Source organism: Artemia franciscana, chromosome 11 (genome assembly GCF_032884065.1).
Source record: "Artemia franciscana chromosome 11, ASM3288406v1, whole genome shotgun sequence".
Taxonomy (NCBI): Eukaryota; Metazoa; Arthropoda; class Branchiopoda; order Anostraca; family Artemiidae; genus Artemia; species Artemia franciscana.
The window spans coordinates 2,213,020-2,234,984 of NC_088873.1; the positions used below are offsets into that span (position 1 = coordinate 2,213,020).

At 35.2% G+C, this 21,965-nt stretch overlaps 1 protein-coding gene across 1 annotated transcript in view; it reads right to left on the reverse strand.

Annotated features, from left to right (window-relative positions):
- Nucleotides 1–6,989: 6,989 nt before the first annotated feature.
- LOC136032676 (uridine-cytidine kinase-like 1) overlaps nucleotides 6,990–21,965 on the reverse strand; it is a 79,737-nt gene continuing 64,761 nt past the window's right edge. The window contains exons 10-11 of the mRNA XM_065712969.1: nucleotides 17,954–18,130; nucleotides 6,990–15,022 (exon numbers count right to left, since the gene is read on the reverse strand). Coding sequence (XP_065569041.1) covers nucleotides 14,871–15,022; nucleotides 17,954–18,130 — 329 coding nt within the window. The 3' untranslated portion in view covers nucleotides 6,990–14,870. The remainder of the gene's footprint in view (nucleotides 15,023–17,953; nucleotides 18,131–21,965) is intronic.

Below are 21,965 nucleotides of genomic sequence, written 5' to 3' on the forward strand. Positions count from 1 at the left end.
AGGTTATTGGAGACAAAATATGGCAACACTTTAATCAATTTAATAGATTGGGCAATACTGAACACAGGGTGACGGAACGGCGATGGGCGATTGGCCAATTACTTCAGGCTGGTAGATGCTTAGACCATCAGCATAATTTAAGCCCAGGAAATTTTACTTCCCACTTTGATTCTGCTCTCTCCCATTACCTTCTGGGCAGATAAACAGAATAAAATTAGACCTTTTCAAATAGGAACTCTGAGGGCTAATGGGCTAAAGAATAAATGAAATCAAAAACGAAACAGAATTAAAATAAGCAATAACAGCAAAGATGAAGATAACAGGTACTGATATAGATGAGTAAATAATTCTTAAAACGAGTAACAATTAAATAGAATACTCATTTCAAGCTAAATAAAAATAAAGCTGACTATCAATAAGAGTTTGGTTGATGCCGCCTTCCCCTCCCCTAATCGTGAAATTTTAAAGCTTATTGGGTCATTTAAGTTTTATTGAAAACTATGCGTATCTTGAACGATATGGTTTGGGTTTTTTAAGCGGCAACGACAAATGGAAAATAAATCACTATAATAATTAAGATGACTGGGTTGATGCGCTGGATTCAGGATCCTTTGTCTTAGAGGACGCGGGTTCGAATCTCAGTGTACCCAATTATTCAGTTTGGGACGGGGGTCATTGGCGTGACTCTGTAAGCACAGCCAGACTCGACCCAGCTCTAAATGGGTACCTGGAGAAATCTGGGCAAGGTAAACAGGAAGGGTGTGCGAAAGCACAGGATGGTTGGCCCCCAACCCCACATTGCACTTCCTGGCTGAAGGGCCAAGAAAAGGAGATCAGCACCGCCGGTAGGGACTGTGAAGTCTAATGCTGTATTCTTTACCTTTATATTCATATCAATTTCTAAAAGTACAGCAATTCATGATTTGATTTCACTGTGAGTTTTATTTTTGTCTTTCAATGTTGTAAAAAAAACATTTTTAATATAGTTTGTTTTCAGTAGAGCTTAAGTGAAGCAATGGGCTTTAGGTTTTTATGGTTAAGGAAGGGGGAGGGACGGGGAGGACAGTTGTCACACTATATTAGTAGTATTTTTTTGCTGACTTTTTTTGTTGACTTTATAAGTTTGAGATTTTAAACTTTAACAGCTTTAGCTTTTTCGAACACGCTCATGATTAAACATTCCTCTTTTAGCAATAAATAAATAAACGGTAGAATTAATTTTCATTTGAGATTACTTCATATCAAAAACAATTTAATCCTGTATTTAAGTAATGGACAAAATGTATAATTTACAACCCTTACCCCAGAGGCTGCAGGGGCTTGGTATCCCCGGAGGTATAATTATTAGAGCTAATGAATATTTTGGACATTTTTCTTTTCTTTCAAAATTGTATAAATGTTGGGCAGAGGCATCTAAATAGTCTGAGGGGGAGGGGGAAATGCCAATAAAGTTTTAGATTAATACCCTAAGCCGTCCCTGAGATATTGCTGATTCACCTTGCTTAAAACAAGACAGCAAATTATGTATTTTGAATTCGCTTCTACATTCTCTCAGAGAATTCTAAAATTAGTCACACGTAAAGATAGTTACAGTCATAATTAGTTTCATTCCCAATCATGAGTAGTTGCAGTCACAGTTTGATTATGTTAGCAATTGCTGTAGTAGAAGCCCTGAGAGTTTCCAGTTAGTTCCCTTGCCCATTCCCAAAATATAGCAAATATACCTTTCTGATCCGACTCAATATACCCCTCAACATTCCTGAAATTTTATTTAAACATGTTTAGTCTTTTTGGACACGTTCGGGATCAATCTTCCCCCCATTCCCCTGTGACAAACCCAATATTTAAAAATGGACAAATTGCATAATTTACAGTCCTTCTCCCGGGGGCTCTGGGGACATGGTATCCTTGTAAGCAAAATTGTTAGACCATTGGACTATTTAAATAAAAGGCTTTCTAAAAAAGTCACAGTTTGATTATGTTAGCAGTTGCAGTAGTAGAAGCCCTGAGAGTTTCCAGTTAGTTCCCTTGCCCATTCCCAAAATATAGCAAATATACCTTTCTGATCCGACTCAATATACCCCTCAACATTCCTGAAATTTTATTTAAACATGTTTAGTCTTTTTGGACACGTTCGGGATCAATCTTCCCCCCATCCCCCTATGACAAACCCAATATTTAAAAATGGACAAATTGCATAATTTACACTCCTTCTCCCGGGGGCTCTGGGGACATGGTATCCTTGTAAGCAAAATTGTCAGACCTTTGGACTATTTAAATAAAAAGGCTTTCTAAAAAAGTCACAGTTTGATTATGTTAGCAGTTGCAGTAGTAGAAGCCCTGAGAGTTTCCAGTTAGTTCCCTTGCCCATTCCCAAAATATAGCAAATATACCTTTCTGATCTGACTCAATATACCCCTCAACATTCCTGAAATTTTATTTAAACATGTTTAGTCTTTTTGGACACGTTCGGGATCAATCTTCCCCCCATCCCCCTATGACAAACCCAATATTAAAAAATGGACGAATTACATAATTTACACTCCTTCTACCCCGGGGCTTTGGGGACATGGTATCCTTGTAAGCAAAATTGAAAATTGTTAGACCTTTGGACTATTTAAATAAAAAGGCTTTCTAAAAAATTTTCTATAATGGGCATTTAAATAGTCAAGAGAATGGGGGCTCACTGTCCTCTGGTCCCTCTTCAATACATCCTTGAACATGTCTTGAAAGTTTCAACTTAGTACTCTTAGTCGTTTTTTAAATATTGATGTTGCACTCTTTTGACAACCATCCTCCATATAGTGTGCTTTCATTTTGCTTTGACATCCCCCTCAATACTCTCTATAAATTGAAGAAAATACCCTTTTTTGAATACAAATATTTGTTTGGACGCATTTGGGGAAAAGAGGGTTGGGGGGGAGGACTAATTGCCATCGGATTACTTTGGACTATTAAAAAGGGAACTAGAACTTTTAATTTCTAGTCCTTTGAGTCCCCTCCGAAGTTTACCTCTTCCACGAAAACCTTCTATGCCCTCGAAGCATAAGTTACAACCCTTCCCCCGGGCTCTTGGGGGGATATGTTGACCCCGAAGTTTTTGTTATCGGATCGTTGGACTATCTCAAACAAACTGGCTATCTCAAAATTTTGATTAGATGCATTTACGAAAAAGAGGGTGTGGAGGAGGGGGGAGGGGTAGATGCCATCCGATCACTTTTGATTCTCAAAAAGATAATTAAAACTTAGTTAGACAAAGTTATTAGCCCTATTTCAAGGTATCTGTAAATAAAAGGATTGGACTTTTGGCCTGGGACATGATTGATAAAGCAAAAAAAAAAAAATCTAGAGAGCATTTCCTTCAAACGCGTCTCAGGAAACGCCGCGAAGTTCGTGACAAAGATCCAGGGTCTTCTAGAGACCATTTCATTGAACCTTGAAATTAGCTCAAAGCTACCAGCTTGTCGCGTTGCCAAAAAAAAGTGCATGCTGAGAGAAACGGTATAAGATTCTCACTCTGAGAATCCGGAAGAGTGATTTCGAATCGAAGTGTTCAGGTTAGTAATTGACCTAATAACAATCAGCCCGAAAGAACGCTTTGAAGTCAACAAACAACGTATTTCCAACGTTTATTTCTTGCAGCCCACCATGTTCAGTCTTGTGCGTCAAGGTGAAATTCCGGAGTCGACCCTTCAAAACGTTGCAGAGATGGTTTCTCATGATGACCTTTTCAGAGCTGAAAAGCTATGCCTCAGTTTACGACAAAATTATTAGCACGAGTCGTAAAAATAGCCGGGATGAGCCTTGTGCAGAATATTTGGATGGACTTGAACTTGGAGCTGAATGTCGAGGGGCTGATGTGGAGATTCAACTCCCAGCAGTTTGCACATCAACAGGATAATTTACGCGTATCGGCTACTATTAAGGCTTAATCTGTGCCCATCAACTTACACGTCAGCTTTTCTGGCCTTCGAATATCTGCTGACGCTTTTCCTTTCTCAAGTCAGCTGTGAAAACTGAGCTTCAGAAAACTGAAGCTCAATAAGAAAAGATTAGGAACTAAAATATCAGATGATCTCATGGAGGCCTTCATGTTGATGTCATATGAGCGGGATCTGCTTGATTCAGTGCAGTTTGAAGATGTTTTAGAAGACTTTAAAAGAAATCGAAGACTTTAACATCACTTTTGTCAGCGCAGTAGTTCTTTCCTCTTTTAGTCCAGTTATTTTGCTTTGTATCTGACAAAAATATATATTTTGTGTTGCGATGGAAATTTGAAAAATTCTCGGTGGTATTAAACATCCTTCTGAAGAGGAAAAATACCGTCAATGTTCTTTGGCCTAGATTTCTATTGTGCAGGACGTAAGCTGAAAATTTTACACAGCTGATAATTCAATGCTACTCTCCCTTTGTGTGAAGACCTGAGCAACATCGAATCCAGCCGAACATCAGGGAGATCTGGCATAAAAAAGATTAGAAGTATCTACCCTCTTCCTACTGGCCTACTTGGGTAATACTAATTTGTCTGGAGGTGTAAATTTCGGCGCGAATGACATGGAGCGCAATTTCCACTCATTGTTCAGGGCTCTTTCCAATTAAATGCAAAACAAAGAAAAAATCCAATTCCTTCTATAAGAAGGGCCATAAGTAGGGACACTTAACCCAAATGTCCCCTTAGCTTTTCACTCCCAGTCCGCCTCTGGTATTGGTGCGGCTGCTGTATAGGCTGAAGAGCTGAATCCAAAAAATACCCATTAACGTGTCTTTTGAATATCCCACGGGCACAGAGGCATAAGAAACACATCTGAAGTAGCAGCTCTGGTCGACGAAACTTAGATGCAGAAAGTAGACATGACTATTATGGTCACTACCCTTAAACTACACTAATCAGTCGTTTGGATATCTTCACAGTTACAGAGGTAAAAGAGATCCCTCCGAAGTGTAAGCTTCAGTTAAAGAGGCTTCAGAAGGGTCAGGGAGTAGATATGGCTATTATGGTCACTATGCCTTAGATGGATATAGTTATTACAGGTACAAGTATACCTATAGAGTATATCCCTGGTAATTGGACTGACTTATTAGGATAATAGTTGTTATCACTCTTTTTTTAATATTTATTAAACAACTTTTTCTATACTTTTTCTAACTTTTTAGTATCTATTAAAAATAATAACATAAGATTGCAAATTATTTATTTAGTTGGTTAAATCCTTGCAAAGATGATGGAAACCAGTAACTGTACAATTTAGTTAGCTGCATTACTATCCAGCTTGTTTCTACTAGTCTTATACACAACAAATGACGTTTTCTGTTAACTGACTATCGCTTACTCAACTGCAATTCCAATTTCAAGAGGTAATACCCTAGAACATTCAATTAAATTTAGCTTTATTATTGACATTAACGCAGAAAAGAAAAATTGATTTAAATTCCGAAAATACCCCTTTGCTTAACTTCCATTTTTGATTATAGTATCTTTAGAACTACAGCCATTAATACATGTTTTTAAACATATAATTAAACAAGGAAACGCATGCTTTTCCCCCTTCCAATCAGTAATTGAATTAATATACCCAGTTTATTTCGAATAGGGTTTCAGGGCTTGCATAGAGACATTCCATCAAAGTTTCAGACTTTCCACAAACACTCCATTGTAAAACTTTTTACCTATAAATTTGTTGATTTAATTCTAGCAACAAAGTATGATTAAATTCCTAGTAGCATGCAAACAACTCCAGTCCCACCTAACAACCAAACTAAGACTATAGAGTAAATACTAACAAATACAGAGAAAATATATATAGTCAGTATGTTAAATCTGTTTATTCTGTTTAAAAAGCAATTGTTAATTTCGATGTGGATCCATTTTACTACTCTCCGGATTATAAAAAAAAACTTTTTTTTATTCATTTTACAACTTGGAGTAACATTTAAGCTATAAAAAAATGGCAAAAGTTCAAATCCGAGTGCCGAGAGCAATTGCAAGCGTCATTACTGAATGCTGCTTTAAAAAAACGAAAAGTAAAAAAAAAAAATTTATAAAAAATGAAATTGCAAAGACCAAAGGTTTATCAATTGTGACTGAAACACAGTAACAAAAAATCTTGAGACTCAAATAAAAGAAATCTGTTTTACGTGCATCCCTAAAATTCAAAATTTACACGGCTTACAATCAATAGATTATTTTTATTTTTAGTAAAGTTGAAATAAACTTAAAATGACAAAACAACATTCTCAAGAGCCGTCAAATAAAAAGCGTTCTCGAAAATGAAAGGGGATAGGGGACTTAAAAATATTTTTTTGATCTTGGAAGGCAATTCTTGTTGCTTTTTTATTTTTCCCAATGAAGACTCAAACTTCTTTTCAAAATATAGGGAAGGGAGTTTTGATTATTTTTCCAAAATCGATGGGAATGGGGAGCACACCCTCGCAAGCAACACTTTTGGTGTGCTGCTTATTGATATTGTTTGCGGGTTTCTTTGTTTGTTTGTCAAATAGACTATTATCACTAATAGTTATTTTAATGGGTGTTTGTTCAACCAAAGAGGAAAAAAGAGATTATTTTGAGATTTTGGGAATTTAATTTAATATATTAGTGGTATAATAATACTGGTAATATAACGGTGGTAAAAGTAAGATTATTTTAAAATGATTACGTGGAAAATGTGTACAATGATTGGATTCGTTTACATATGTGACATCCATAAGCTTATGTCAGAAGGCAGCCAACAAACTTCACCCTTTTTAAAACCTGACTGGTTCTCCTGTGTTCCTACGAAATTTTAAATGAATAAATAAATGAATAAATAAATTTAAATGAATAAATAAATGACCAAATGGTTGGTGAGTCACAAGGCAGATCCTGTGCTTCACTGTAGTCCTGCTATCTATTTTTTTTTTTTTTTTATTCGATATATCTCCATTATCAGACTATTATTTAATACATGTTATCTATTTCATTTTGGCAATAGTTATCTTACTATCTAATCTACTTCATAAATATATATTCTGCTATTTTGAAATACAACAAAACACATTTATGCAGAGGGGTACACCTGAATTCAGTGACGCCGCAAAAATGACCCAAATGACTGATTATCAGTAAAAAGACTTATATCACATAAAACTTATCACTTAAAATCTGCGGCAACAATTCAAGAAACTGTAGTGGAGAGAGGGGGCAAAATTTGGTAGGGCGGATTCTAGGGCGGAAGGGGGTGAGTAATTTTTTTTTTTATTTTTTTTTTTAATGATGACACCAAAAAACGCTATTTTTAGTAGAAAAGCCAAGAAAATATATTTTTCAGGATTTATAGTGGAGAGCCAAATAATCTAAAAAGAGTGGCAGCTCTGGCCTCTCCTCCACTCAGGGCAAAATCTTAATTTCCCCCTTCCACTGTTTCCCATAAATTTTTAGGCCAAATCTTAACAAAATTTGTATTTCTAAAATAAATTATTTTCAGTTTGTCAATTAATTAATAACTTAATTTTTTATTTAATTTATTTAATTGTTACTATTTCATGTAATATTTCAGTTATTTCAATTTTTTAATTAATAATTTATTACTTATTTTCATTTATTATCTATGCATTCTACTTTATTAATAAAATTAAAATAACAAAACAAAATCACTATAACCTGTAGATTATTTGTTTGAAATTTTGCACCCCTAAAATTTCTACGCTCGGGGTAAGTGCCCCTCTGTCCCTCCCCTAAACCTACCTCTGCTTTTCCATTTGACAACTCTATTTCCCAATACATACAAAAAAAACTAATGAGACACAGAATAGTACTGATTTGTGGTCAAAATTAGGAACTAGAAATTGACTAAAATTGTCACCAGTTATCCTGGTTAGCACCCAGCCTTGTCTTAAAACAAGAAGAAAGAATTTAATAAAAAGAAGATTAAAGAAACAATAAATACGAAATTAATAAATTAAAAAGACGATAGACAAGATAAAACTGTATTATAAATATGCCATAAATATATATAATAGAAATTAGAAGCACTTATTCAATAAATATGCGCACAAAAGCGAAGGACTACCCGAAGATTGACTCGAAGCACCCCTCCCCTGCAAGGAAATTGCAGCCGAAAAAATTATTTTTTTTTGTTTTTGAGGCCTGTCCCATATTTAGGAGATTCTTGATAGTGTTCTTTCACTTCACTCTGTCCATATGTAAAAATGTCCTGGTAAAGAGGCAAACTGAACAGTCGTGTATATTAGGCATGCAGACCCGCTATACTCTACCCCCCCCCTAATGTGCAACTATATAACCCAATTTTTTTCTAAAACATTTTTTATCATACTTTGGTATATTTTATTAAGATCGAGTGTAAGAGAAACATATTAGAAGATTATGGGGTAGGGCGTATATCATACAAGCACTAAAATTAATAAGAGAATAGATCCTGCAGTGTTCTATTTCCCATTGAAGATTACCTGTCCCTAATAGCAATGACGGAAGTGATACGAAACTCAGAGATACTGCCTCCAAAGTCAATCCCCCTCACAAGGGACACCCTTTCTAAATGTTCCCAAATCTCTAGGCAGCTCCTGTTCAGATTTTCAAATTATTTCTTTTAATGTTGCAGCAACCCCTCCCAACCAATAATATTCCTAGGTCCGAAGGTCGAGGTCCAAATTCTAAAAATTATACATTACACATAGTCTTTAAATTAGGGGTAACACCTCCATTCGTCGGTTAGGACTGATTTGTTTTTTCACCCTATTCTTACTACAAATTGACCTTTATACGTCTTAATCTGATAATATTTGTCAAATAATTAAGCAGCAATTTTGGACTAGGCATATTTTTGACTCATATGACATACTACAAATACCGTATCGGTGAAGAGATGACAATCTTGAAAATCATCGATATTTTCGATCAGCAAATACGACTCTTTGTTTAAATGTTGAACCTTAACCCCTTTGTCCAAATATCACCCTTTCACTTGACCCATCGTGGGAGCGTCAGACTCTCTGCAAAACAAGATTTACAGTATTTTTTCCTAATCCCAAGGAAAAACCTAATTGTTAAAGCTCAATAAGCAAAAGAACTACAGAGCCATATAGCTCGGGTTTGGTTTCGATTCGTTTCCACCATTGTTCCAAATACGACAACTTTATTTACCATTATCACTACAAAATCGTAAAACAATCTAAAAATAAGATGCTTTTCTTGCAGAAATACTCTCTGAAACCCCCCTCAACCGATTGGATGGATTTTGGTAACCACCCCTACTTTTTCACAAGCTTAGGACATGGATTTTCCTAGGGGAGGGGATGGAGCGCTATAGATGGACCATATTTATTTTAAGCAAAAGAAAGCATTTGCCAGTTAGAAACTTAACTGCACCCTTGAATGTATATATTTTTATTTAAGATTTTATATATATCTTATATATTTTATTTGCATTACATTTATATACAAATTATTTTACTATATTCTAATGCTACTTATTAATTAATCGATCAGTACGAAGTGGTCATACTCATTACAAGATTGCGGTCACCTTCAAGATGCGATTATTCACTCTAAACGGTTTCGAAAGGCTAGCTTGTTGTTCACTCTCTTACGAAGTTTAACTGCTAATAAAAATCCTAATAATAAAATAATAAAAATTCTTTAAGAACGTACTTTTAAGTGCGTTCAAATTTTCAAGTACAGCTGTAATAAATTTGCGAAAAAAAACATGTCAGCAAAATTGACAGACTTTACGACTGTCTGCATTTGCATATTCTGTTTTTATTATTTCTTTGACCATACAATGTACTGAGTTGGTAAATAGCTTTTTTAACAAGTATTTTCAAAGTATTTTTCAAGTATCGTATATCTCTCTCTCATCCCCATAATAATTAAAAGGTGCACACCTTATATATATTAAGTATGTCTGAGGGATTACTTAATGTACGGTTACGCTAGTGTGAGATTCTTGACTAGAATTACTAATTTGGTCGGAGCCTGTGTTAAACATACCAGCTATGACAACTATAAAAAAGTTACATGAAATTTGTTTTTTATTCACACATTGAGTTATAATTAAAAGAAAAGCCAGCATTACTTGTATTTAAAGTTGGACAAGACACTTTCCACATGGAGCATCTGGATCAGCTGGTCTTGGACCACCAGGACCACCTGTCACCTGAAATTCGTGTGATATGTGGGAACCTGTTTTAATCACAAGCTCCCCAGAGGCAAGCCCTAACAAATTATTTAATCAATTTTCTCTCATCTTACTTGGTTCTCAAGACGTCAGAAATTTTCTCTGCTTTCTTATCAGGTCATGACCTCTTATTCTCCCTTACATTAAAAATTAGAAATTGGAGCTACCCATCTACTAATATTTCCTCAGAAGCTTAGAAATTTAGTCATCTTTTTCAGCAGGTCATGACCTCTCAAATCTCCCATTAATTAGTTTAATGAAATTGGAGCTACTTAGCTACTCCCATGTTCTTCTCGAGAGGTTTAGAAGTTCCTCTATTTTCTTTAGTGGGCCAAGCCCTCCATTCTCCGCTGCATTATTAGTTACAAACTGGAGCTAATCAGCTCTACATCTTTCCTAAGACATTTAGGAGTTTCTTTACCTTCTTCAGTTGTTTATGACCTTCACTATCCGTTACATTGATATTTGGAAACTGGAGATATTTCGCTACTAGTTCTTCCTAAGATGGTGTGAACTTTCTTTATACTCTTCAGTGGTTATGAACACAAAAAAAAACAAATGCATATATATATATATATATATATATATATATATATATATATATATATATGTAACATGAAAATCCTAAATCTGGTTAATGTTGACATTCACTGGTAAACGCATGAAATTACTTTTTTTTTTCTCTGCTTGGATTCCATTAGCTATGCGAGTCAGCTTTTTCAGTCTTGTGCAAGTAAACATGGTAAATGTAAAAGTTAGTTTAGGTAAAATTTGATTATACATTCCAGAAATGGGTAAAAATCTAAGATAAGCTAACCTAGCCTCACTTAACCAAACCTAACCGAATCGAACTTAACTAATCATCATCAAACCTTAAAAAGTTGACTGGCAATGCTGAGTAACTCCAAAGAGAAAAAAAGGTATGTCGGACATTCACCGGCGAATGTCGACATTCATCAATATGCGGATATTCACGGTAACATATATATATCTATATATATAAAAATAAGTTGTCTGTCTGTGTGTCTGTCTGTCTGTCAGGTGACGTCATGTTTCTGTGTCGACTGACGTCATGAAGTTAGTTGTCGTCATTTTTGCTATGACGGTGACGTCATTAAAGATATTTAAGACATGCGTTCACGGAAAAATGTTTAATTGTAAAATGACTGAAGAACCTACAATGGCAACAGCCGAGGAAGCTGCTCAAAGAGTCTATGCCAAAAAACTTGCTGCTGATAGAGAAAGTAAGAAAAGAAAGTGTGCCGAGGAATCACAAGAACAGCAAGAAAACAGGCTTGCAGCTGATAGAGAAAGTAAGAAAAGAAAGCGTGCCGAGGAATCACAAGAACAGCAAGAAAACAGGCTTGCGGCTAAAGAACGCAAAACCGCGCAGCTAGATGAAAATCCACCTGGAAAGCGAGAGTCAAAACATATCAAAACTGAAAATGATAGCGATGATGATTGGGTTTGGGATTTTGACTTGGATAAGGTCATCAATGCCTACCAGATTTAAGTTAAAAAACAAAGGTTCGGCGATATGTACTTCATAGTGACGCTGAAAAGTAAAGAAGAAAAAAAAAAACTGAAAAAATGTAAAAAACTAAAAAAAAACTAAAAAGAAAAAACACTCAAAGATAAATTACAGACCGGGACACAAATGACGACCGACACAGAGGGAATATAAATGACGACCGGGAACCTCAAAGAAAAATTACAGACTGGGACACCCGGACACAAATCACGACCGGGAATATAAATGACGACCGGGACACAGGGACACAACTACAACGGGGACGCCGGGGGCAAAGGCGGGATATATAATTGACGACTGAGACACAGGGATTGTTTGAATAGAAATTACAGACCGGGACACCGGGACACAAATGACGACCGGGACACTGGGGCACAGGGAATATAAATGACGACCGGGACACTCAAAGAGAAATTACAAACTGGGACACCAGGACACAAATGACGACCGGGACACAGGGAATATAAATGCTATTTATATGCACAGACAATGGGACAGCGAAGAATGTTGTATATTCGCATGTTTTACGTAGTTAAAAATATATATTTATATCTATCTCTATTCACAGGTGGGACACAGGGACACAGCTACAATGGCGCGTAACTAATATGGCGCGTAACGACTTACGCGCGCGGGGGGGGGGCTTGGGGGGGCGCGAAGCGCCCCACCAACTAGGTGTTGGGGTGGCGCGAAGCCCCACCCCAACAGCTAGTTATAAATAAAATATAAATCATACTAAAAAAATAGTAGTTAATGTTGACTAAAACCACTTCAAAACACATTGGTCTTTGGATAGTGTTAATAACACTGTACGGAAACACAGCAACTGTTCTCTATCAAAACCAAAGTATGTACACACAATTTTTGAGCATAATTATGTTCATGTATGAGCATACTATGTAAGAACATAATATTTTCATCTACATGTTCATTCATGTATGAGCATATGTTCATAAGTGAACACATTTACATCCCAAATCTACCGAAAACAAACTACAATCTCGAAAATATAGAAAGAAAACAACATTCATCGAAGCCTATTCACCACATTTATACATGAAGATAGTATAGACTTACTGTATTCATGTATGAGCATGATATGTTTTATACGTAGATAAATTGGAAACCCAAACCTGCAGAAAACAAACCAGAACTTCCAAAACATAGAAAGAATATTCATCAAAAGCTATAAGCGAAATCATATATGCAGATACTATGTTCATGTATGAGCATAATTTGCTCATGCGTGAACACAATTACATCCCAAAGCTAGAGAAAACAAACTTTTATAGAAAGAACACAGCATTCATCCAAATCTATTGACCAAATTTATACATGAAAAGAGTAACAACTTATTTTGGAATCCCAAACCTGCAGAAAACAAACCATAGCTACCGAAACATGGAAATATATGAATATATATAGCTACCGAAATTCATATATGAAGATATTGTGTTCATATATGAGCATAGTATCTTCATAAGTGAGCACATTTACATGCCAAACCTACAGAAAACAAACTGTAACCTTCAAAAGATGGAGAGAAACCAGCAATCATCCAAAAATTATTAACAAAATTCGTATATGACAATACAACCAACATATCAAAATTATGATCATACTATGAATATTCTATGCTCACACACGAACCGTATGAATGCACAAGAACCGTAAACTTGCAGAAAACAGAATGGGAAGAGACAAAAAAAAAATCATTCATCAGAACCCACAGACAACATTCACAAATGTTTATATTATTAAACATACTAAAATCCAAAACCTGGAGACAACATGGTGACAAAAGACGAATAGAGAACAGTATTCATCGAAAACTATTGGCGTAATTCATACTGTGAACATACTATGTTCATACAAGAACATACCAGTCCTAAACCTGCAGAGAACAGAGTGACAAAAAGAAACTAGCATTCATCAAAACCTATTGACGAAATTCAACTATGAGCATACTAGAACTATGTCATAATATGAACATACTATTTTCAAGCATGAATATACTAGAATCTCAAACCACCAGAGACCAGAGTAGCAAAAGACGGAAAGAAAGTATCATTCACCAGAACCAATTGACAAATTGCGCACTGTTGCCGCATGCAGCCAGCAGCCAGTTTAGTCATTGCAGCAAGCAAAAAAACTCTTAGGAGAAACAATCACCCAAAATCTAACCTAAATAACTATAATAACTATTTTTTATTAGTAGGCTGATTTTTCGACGATAATTGCCAACAATAACAGCATACAAGTTTTGCTGTTGTCACCACAAGTCTTGCTAAACAAAGAATATATGAAACAAAATTGGAAGTTCGCATTCTTATTTTCTTAAATTTATATCTCAGTTTAAAAGTTGTATTAATTATTTCTAGGTTGAAATGTCATTAATTAACACTAAATTAAACTTATAACTGAAATGAGACAAGATAAAACTAGCTTACAAAACTCACACAGATCTTAAAGAGATACTAACCAATAAAGCCGTATCCAGAAAAGGAGGGGTCAGGGGGTTTGACCCCCCCCCCCAAAAAAAAAAATTCAACTCGTAAAAACACAAAAAAATACATAGGAACAAATTTCTATGCGTTTTTTAAAGAATTTTTTAGTACCCCTCCCCCGAAAGAGTTACACCTCCCTCCTCCGAACAAAAATCCTGAATACAGCCCTGCTAACCAACACTCGTTTATTTCACTATTCAATAACGGGATTCAATTTTTTCGTTTCTCACACCAACAAGTTTTTGGCAATATATTCTTTTGGCAATATATTGGCAATAAAACATTCTTAAATAAATATTCTTAAGGCAGATCAAAAAGCGATTACAAAAACATTTTTATGTGAGAAAAGAAAAGGCTGAGCTCTATAAGGCCCCGTCTCGGCGCCAACTATCTTTTCATATTTCTATTAGGCAGCACAGCAAACATTAAACACAGTGTTGTCATTACTATTTTCAAAACAGTTTATCTAAGAATACGATTTTTCTGAAATTTGAGCCATAATTTATCTATTTTTAAGTCTTACGCTGTTTATAAGATACAACAAATATCAAATAAAGAGGCGTTAGTAAACAGTCAAGTAAGACTTAACACAAAAATTTCGACGTAAAACAATTGTCAGCTCAGTGAAACATTTTAAAAACAGCATTGCCAATCAAGAAACTATTTGGTTGCTGTCTGTGGCTCCGTGCCGAAATACCTATCACCAAAATTTCCAATACCAGGTAGCACGTAGAATTTTTCATTGATTTCTGGATCTATAGCACTGGTTACTATTCGAACTCTCGGGAATGCATAAGCAATAGAATGGATACCTACAAAAAAAGGAACAGTCATGACAAATGTTACTATTGAAAATTCCTTAACTAAAACTACACTTCCAACCCCCACACCCCCTTCCAACGAAATTCTAAGAATACGAGTAAATGAATTAATGGATCAAGCTGGTTCTTATGAAATTGCTAGTAAGCAGTTCTATGACTATCTTGGCTCTATGACTACCTACCTTAGTTCTGCTACCCTAGGAATGACGCATGGACGGATAATACATTGACATATCTATTAACAAATGAACTAACACCATTTTTATACAATCCTAATAAGGGGAGGTAATGCCAGAACTGTTTCTAACTCGATTGGACTATCTCTCTTGGCTTTTTCTACAATTAGCCATGACTTGATGTCCACAACTATTTGATTTTAATTCAATACCTAAACAACCCATCCCACTATCTAAGCATAAGCAATAGAAGGGATATATACAAAGAAATAGACATTTAGGACAACATATTATAGCTTGTCATTACTAATGATAAACCCCCCCCCCCGAAAAAAAGATCAATTCTAGTTAGTTTTTTCTTACCCTTTCTGTTGGGAACTATGCCACATATATTATGATATTGCAATTTGTAGTATAGCTGATACATTCAGAAGTAAGTTAAGCTTATGTTAAGCAAAGTTGGGTTTGTAAGCAGTTTTTAAGAAATAGCACCATATATAATTTTTAGAATAGTAAAATTGGTACTTGTAAAATATCCCGACCCTACCCAAGAAGTGAGGTTAGATAAATCTTAGTAAAATACAGCAAAATATGATATATATATACTATTTTCAATATTATATGCAAAATATAATATTTTAGAAAAAAATTACCGAAACTACAACAGAGAATTGTGGAAAGCAGGTCACTCAGAACGCATAATGTTAAATACCTAAACACCTCTATATATTAAATATTTAATTGATATATACCAACATCATAGTTTTTCTAAATGAGACTAAGCTACTTATAACCTACTGCAGACAGACAAACTGTTTTTTCTCAGATGCTACAAATCAAAATTCTTGAGTGGGATTGAGGAATTTAAGAAGTATCGTAAAATTAAAACAAAATGATTCGATAACAATAAAATAGAACTACCAAAAAATATTTCTAAGCCCAACGAAGAGGATGACACCCAACGAGACATATAAGCAGGAGTATATTACGAAAAGGACCACATATTCCGAGGGAGCAAGGAAGTTCGTCAAAGCCAAACAGCATCTGTTAATTAGAGATACTGGAACATATGGACATATTGGAGAAGTGAAAGGTTCAGTCATGAAGGCCCTTAAACTGAGTACGGGCCTGACACAGGGATTACTTTATGCTTTAAAACACCAAACAAAGTCTATTCTTCGCTTCAAGACCCTCAATAAGAGCGGGATCAATTTTCTTAAGGATAAAAGTATCCGTCAGAGCTTCATCGTGTTATTGATATTTCGTTAATAAAAGCATATTTTAGGAATTATTTTTCAGAAAAAAGGAGACCACTAAATAATTACTGTTTGGTATATTATTAAACTGACTAAAGTAAGTCCCAAATAGTTTTAGAATTCCCAAGAATGTTGAGAATAAAGTAACAGTCTTTAGCTCTGATATTAATAATTAAAACAATTTTAAATTTAATTTTACAAATTTCAAGCTTTCTATTTTTTGGTTACATAAGTAATTTATTATTATTATTATTATTATTTTATTCACTTTTAATTTGGTAAATGTTTATTTTAGAGCACTTAGAAACACTAATTCTTGAAGCGCATCCATTTCTGGCTGAACCTCCTCCTCCAAGGGGCAAATGCGTAAAGTGGGCTTGCTTACATGTAACATTACCTATAGAGTGAAGCGTATTAGTCCATGATCCCCGCGGACAGCAGGGCGAGGTCTGTATTCTATATTTATTTAATAAACCTCTTTTGAGTGTTTTTTTTGTTTTTTCAGGTTTATCACTCTTCTTTGAATAAATATAAAATGTAAACCTCGCCCCGCTGCCCGCGGGGCTCAGGGACTAATACGCTTCACTCTATAGGTAATGTTACCAGTAAGCAAATCCACCTTACACATTTTTAGTGTCGTTAGAGAGAGATTTTAGAAAGCTAAAAAATGGATGCGCTTCTCTAATAATGACAAAGAAACAATATGCGATCATCAGAATCTTGCTATATGCAGTAATACGCACTTTAGAGCACTTGGAACGAAACTAAATATTTACCTTTAATTTTACGAGTTTTCATTGTTTTGACATTTTGCTGATTCGGTATTGACCTTTTAATTTTATGAGTTTTAATTGGTTTTCAACATATTTTACGTATTTGACATTGACATGTTTATAACTTTTCGTTGTTGCTTGTTTTTGGTTCTTTTTCGTTTATTGACGTTTAAAGTGCGAATTCAGCCCATTTGGGCTTATGATAGCCATTTTTCAATACAGATCTTATCTTATACTACATAAATGATCCAACAAATATTTTACCAAACTAAGAGCTCTGACAATACCACAGGGTTCGATTCCAGCTACCACATAGATAGACAACAAACTTGTCACCTGTCCCTGTAATGAAGACCTAGCAACTGAAATTTCATTTTGATACCTTATATGCCAGTATCCATTTTTTTATCCTTTATGTAATTTCATACAATTTCATTCTATACACAAAATATCAAAAATACAAATGTTAAAAGATGAATATCTAAATATAGGCATTATATTCAAAATTTATAAATTATTAATACAGAAGTTATTTATAACTGGTCGGAACTTGTTTATAGCGGATATTTTTGTTTTAGACAGTCAAGTTAAATTGGAAGTTCACAAAAATTAAAATTAAATTATTTTTTAAATTTGTAAAACCGTAAAATATTTATGGTGAAGCATTTATGAACAAAGACCAACGGCAACCCAGAAAAGTATCAAGGGATGACTCACCAGATTCTGCCATTAGAAGGGACGCCAATAGAATATTTTCTTCCGGAACGTCAAAGTCAAGAAGAACACGAATAGCCATTATGGCTGCAGCTCCAGTGGCCACAGTGGCATCCATTAAAATGACAAAGTAATCTTTGATGTCTTTTGGTAATCGGTGGTAGTATAATTCAGGCTCATCTAGCAAAGAATGTGAATTTTATCATCAAATTAGGCCAAAATATAACTATGCATGAACGAGGGGGGCGGGTGTAAATAAGGAATATGATATTTTAATATTAAGAGGGACAAAGTTCTATCAGGGGTATAGCAAACACAGGGTTGTGGCATAGCAAACACAGCTAATATTTGGGCTAAACGCCAATAAGCATTTATCGTTAAAAAAGAAAAAACGATCACTGTCTTTAGTTAGGTGTTTGGAACCAGTGAACATGTAAAAAGCAAAATAACTCAGGCAGTTAAAAACGAATAAGAAGAGACATCACAAAACTAAGATTAGGATATTAGAAACCTCGGTAATAAAAAGCTTAGGCGCTTCAAAAGGCCTGGGTAGATGTCCTAGATATATTCTAGAGGAATTGGCTAAGGGTCATTATAGGAACCCATTTGAATGGCGATATGTCAAACAATATGTGTAAAAAAAAAAAATACTTTGATCACACTTTATAGGGCTATACTGAAAAAAATAATCATATGTCAATATTTACAATAAACGATGATTGGTTATTTACGGATGAATGATTCCATTATTCAAGGTGAGATTTTACGCGAGCTTTAGATACCACTAAATAAAATCAGTAAGAATTTGTCGTTGAATTTTTCAGCCAATCTAAAAACTGTAAAAATCTGATTGGCTCAAATTAGCGCTAGAGCAGAAAAAGTAGGACTTCGTCAAATACAAAGAGGTTATAAGAAAGATTTTACAGGATTTTAGAAACTTTATGAAGCGACGGGGAGGTTAAAGAGTGAAGCCTTGGGCCCAAGAGGATGGAGGAAGAGCGTGCGCAGCTTTTTTTGCACCGGGCGGCTTGATGCTAGGGCGAGTTATCAATAGTAGGAAACTTATTATTGGTACAATCAATATACATAATTTTTGAAGAAGAAAACAGGTCACAATATAATAAGAATTTAAACTGAAACTACTCCTCGAAGAAAGTTGTTGAAGCTTTCAAATGGATCCCTTAGAATTGTATTTGACCTTAATTAAACACATTTACTAAAGACTAGGTTTGTATGAGAAAGGAGTCACTGAAAAAAATTAAGAAGAAAAATTACCCCACAGGGTGGTTCAAAACACTGACAAACGCCATTTTATACAAATGTTTTGTGGTCCGTGTTCTCTGGCCATAATTGGCTATAATACTATCTTTACTTGTTCTTAATTTTTTTTTTTATATATTTAAAACAAAACAAGATAAGTTATTCCCGTTTGTTTAATTAAAGAATACATGGCAGAGGAGAATCTTTTTTTTGTTCGATTTGAACAGTATTTCCTTTTTCTTTTTTTTTTTTGGGGGGGGGGGCTTCTGTAAAAATTAGCAACTAATTTTGTTGACCCAAAATAATACTTTGAAACAATTTTTAAAATTTATCACCACAAATGAATATGAGAGACTCGAGTAAACAACCGTAGTAAGCAAGGCAATAAGACCGGTGCAACGGCAAAATTCCACTCGGACTAAGATTTCATTCACGAGTTTTAGAAGCTTTAACGAATGTAGCGCTATAGGCTAATGTATGCAATTACGTTTCCTTGTTCCCAAAAAACATGGATCTACGATGTCTAAATATTTACGTTACCGGGTCAAATCTGCTGAAACTTAATGTTGGTAACCTACAAAGTTCTTTTTTTTTTCCCTTTTTTCTTTATCAAAAGGATCTTTGATATTGATATGGCCAAAAACGAAGGCAATTTCAAAGAAAAGGAGACGCGCAGAGATTGCGCAGAATACTATTATTTGGGGTCTTGCAAATACTATAAGTCTTAAGCAGCTTTCAAACTACATAAGAGAATTCCACGCTAAGTGGTAAAATCTCTTTACACTACGCAAAACCGTTCAAACTTAAACAAACCATTTCACAGTAGGCTAACACAAAAATCCTTAAAGCCATCACAATTTACGTCTGAAACCATCACAGTTATGATAAGAAAACTATTCACAAGTGAAAAGTGTAGAACGAACACGGAGACTGAATCTCTAATTAAGTTTACTGCTTTAGTTTATCCAACTTTATTACTCTAATGAAAAAATTGACGTCAGTAATTAGACATAGTCTTGGGGCCATACACCCTTAACTGGAAAATGCCCAAAACACCAAAGTATTGTTTAAAACTCATAGAAATGGGCCCTTATTATTTAATGCAAAAATATAGTACCCAAAATATAAAACATAGTAATTATGCCCAATAATTGTAAAATATAGTGTCCTATAAAAATGTAGTGTGCCCAATAAGTGCCCAAAGTGTCAAAGGATGGTTTCAAACACAAAGAAATATGTCCTTGTTTATGATGTTAAAATATACTGCCCAATATGTAAAATATAGTAATTGTGCCCAATAAGTGTAAAATAAATGTAAACAAGAGCTAAGAGCTCATATGGCACTTGTGACGAGGCAAGAAAAGCCAAGAGCCAAGAGATCATAAGGTATGAGCTCTAACAAAATTCTAAGAATTAATAGATTGATTTAAAAGGAAAATCAGAGGCTTAATGTCGGTCAGGATTCAAAATAAGAGCTCTGAGTCACGATGTCCTTCTAAATATCAAGTTTCATTAAGATCCGATCCCCGATTCGTAAGATAAGAATACCACAATTTTCGCGTTTTCCAAGAATTCCAGTTTCTCCCTCCAAAGCCCCCCAGGATCTGGTCGGAATTTAAAATTAGATCTTTAAAGCACAAGATTCTTCTAAATATCAAATTTCATTAAGATCTGGTCACCCTTTCGTAAGTTACATATACCTCAATTTTCAAAATTACCCCCCCCCCAAACTCCACCAAAGATAACAGATCCGGTTATGTCAGTCACGTATATTAGACAGGTTTTTATTCTTCCCATCCAGTTTCATCTTGATGTCCCCCGCTTTAAGTATTTTCTAAGATTTCCGGTCCCTCCCCAACTGCCCCCCCCAATGACGCTGGATCCCGTTGAGATTTAAAATAAGAGATCTGAGTTACGAGGTCCTTCTAAATATGAAGTTTCATGAAGATCCGATCACTCCTTCGTAAGTTAAAAATACGTCATTTTTTCTAATTTTTCAGAATTACCCCCCCCCCCCCCCTAATAGAGCGGATCCGTTCCAATAATGTAAATCACGTATCTAAGACTTCTGCTTATTTTTCCCACTAAGGTTCATCTCCATCCCTCCAATCTAAGCGTTTTCCGTGATTTTAGGTTCCCCCACCCCAAACTCCCCCCAATGTCACCAGATCCGGTCGGGATTTAAAATAAGAGCCAAAGATAGCAGATCCGGTTATGTCAGTCACGTATATTAGACAGGTTTTTATTCTTCCCATCCAGTTTCATCCTGATCTCTCCGCTTTAAGTATTTTCTAAGATTTCCGGTCCCTCCCCAACTGCCCCCACCCCCAATGACGCTGGATCCGGTTGAGATTTAAAATAAGAGATCTGAGTTACGAGGTCCTTCTAAATATGAAGTTTCATGAAGATCCGATCACTCCTTCTTAAGTTAAAAATACGTCATCCCCCCCATAGAATTACCCCCCCCCCATAGATCGGATCCGTTCCAATTATGTAAATCACGTATATAAGGCTTCTGCTTATTTTTCCCACTAAGTTTCATCTCGATCCCTCCAATCTAAGCGTTTTCCGTGATTTTAGGTTCCCCCACCCCAAACTCCCCCCAATGTCGCCATATCCGGTCGGGATTTACAATAAGAGCTTTGAGACACGATATCCTTCTAAATATCAAATTTCATTGAGATCCGATCACCCGTTCGTAAGTTAAAAATACCTCATTTTTTCTAATTTTTCAGAACTAACCCCCCCCCCCAAA